The 1649-nt window shown below is 46.9% G+C and overlaps 1 protein-coding gene across 1 annotated transcript in view; it reads left to right on the top strand.

Annotated features, from left to right (window-relative positions):
• The first annotated feature begins 652 nt into the window (after window positions 1-652).
• MAP3K1 (mitogen-activated protein kinase kinase kinase 1) overlaps window positions 653-1649 on the top strand; it is a 60345-nt gene continuing 59348 nt past the window's right edge. The window contains exon 1 of the mRNA XM_026865590.1: window positions 653-1457. Within this exon, the coding sequence (XP_026721391.1) occupies window positions 1450-1457 (8 nt within the window). The 5' untranslated portion in view covers window positions 653-1449. The remainder of the gene's footprint in view (window positions 1458-1649) is intronic.

Genomic DNA, 1649 nt, shown 5'->3' with positions numbered 1-1649 from the left:
TGAATGGCAGAGAGGAATATTCGAAAAGATATAATAGTGCACTGTGTGTTGGGGTTTTTTCCTACCAAAGACTAGAGGATACTGTGTACGTGCAGGTTACACTGCCAACAACTGGTAATAATTTGAGTTCATTTCAACCATCTGCTTCAGAATTTGCAGGAAACTAATCTCATGCTGTTTCTACACATACTTTGCTCTGTTCTTCCCTGCATTTAGTAACATACTTGACAATATGGCTTGGTTTAGGAATCTTCCAGAAAACTGTCTCTAATTTATAGTAGAGGCTTTAAAAAAGGGTCAGATTCTATCTTTGTGAAATTCAGAATTATTTTATCTTTAAATGTACATCCCTGAGTTGTACAGGAAGATATTTAGATGACCTGCTTATCCCAAAGGTACCCTATTTACAAGATGACAATGAACACTACTGACTTTCTCACAGCACCCCTCACTGAAAAACATTCGTGAGAGTACTTAGAGCATGGCATCTTGACAGACCACCTAAGTGATTCACTCAGTGTGACCTTGAGGCCGTGCACATACTGATACTATTTTGCAATTACATGGAGTACAGTCTCATCAGGCTTTTGCTCTTGCAAGTCTAGAGGGAAAGATCTCTTCTAATCTGCTCGTCACACCCTTCAGCAAAGACTCTACATTTAGGTCAGCATTTGATCACATATGTAAGGCAAAGAAAGAATCTGCTTTTGTTAGGAGGTACTTCTCAGTCAACAAGTGCTTGGGATCAAAGCTGTGATCTCAGCAAAGTGACCAGACTAATAATTATTGCCAAGGTGCTTAGTTAATGTTACACTTGGGGAATAACAAATTCTGAGAAATAAGACCAAGATATTCAGCTAAAGAAAAGTGCTTTGACTTCAGTGACTTCTACTGTATCTAAAATTACACCGTCCTGAAAACAACCTGTTATGCAGTATGACATTTAATTTTCCTTTCCTCATCTCAGATTAAACCAGCATTCAGACGGGTAGGCTTCTTTAACGGCAGCAAAACAGCAACTTTCTGACAGCAGTTTTGTTCTTGCAAAATTTCAAGTTCCCTTTCCGCAGCTCGGAGGTTGAAAGCAAAACCACCCAACTGAGGTCGAGTGGGAATCTAGACCAAGAGAAAATTTTACTTTGGACCTCCCCAAGGTTCGGGTCATGTGATGAGTCTCCTGTTTTTCTTCTCTCTCCCAGTCTGTTGGGAAACAGCAGCAGCGGTAGGTGTTCTGCGGCAAGCTATCGTCTGAACTAGATGTGCATACGTACACGCGTGGGAAAACGAGTGTGCTCCGACGAAACATTAACGCTTCTAGGCAGTTACAGAGATGGAAAAATATCTGAGGCCGGGTGAAGCGGCGCCTGCCAAGTGAGGGCAGACCAGAGAAGGACGCGGAAGGCTGCAAGCAAGGATGCGCACTGAATTTCGTGCTGGCCCCGCAGAGGAATGAGCAGGTAAGCTCGGGCACAGCGGCGATTTCCCGTCGGGCCGCCGCAGCGCAGCAGGGCCCGGCAGGCGTTCCACTGCCTCCTCGCCTCCCGGCCGGCTCCCGGGGACGGCATCGCCTGCGGAGGTTGCGGGGGCGCTGGGGAGGGGGCGCACACAGGCGGGGCGCGGCAAGCCGGGGCGCGGCGCCGCCCGGAGCC

Source organism: Athene cunicularia (assembly GCF_003259725.1).
Source record: "Athene cunicularia isolate RWA chromosome Z unlocalized genomic scaffold, athCun1 chrZ_part1, whole genome shotgun sequence".
Lineage (NCBI taxonomy): Eukaryota > Metazoa > Chordata > Aves > Strigiformes > Strigidae > Athene > Athene cunicularia.
The sequence above is the reverse complement of the archived record's forward strand: the minus strand, read 5'-3'. Positions and strand labels throughout refer to the sequence as shown.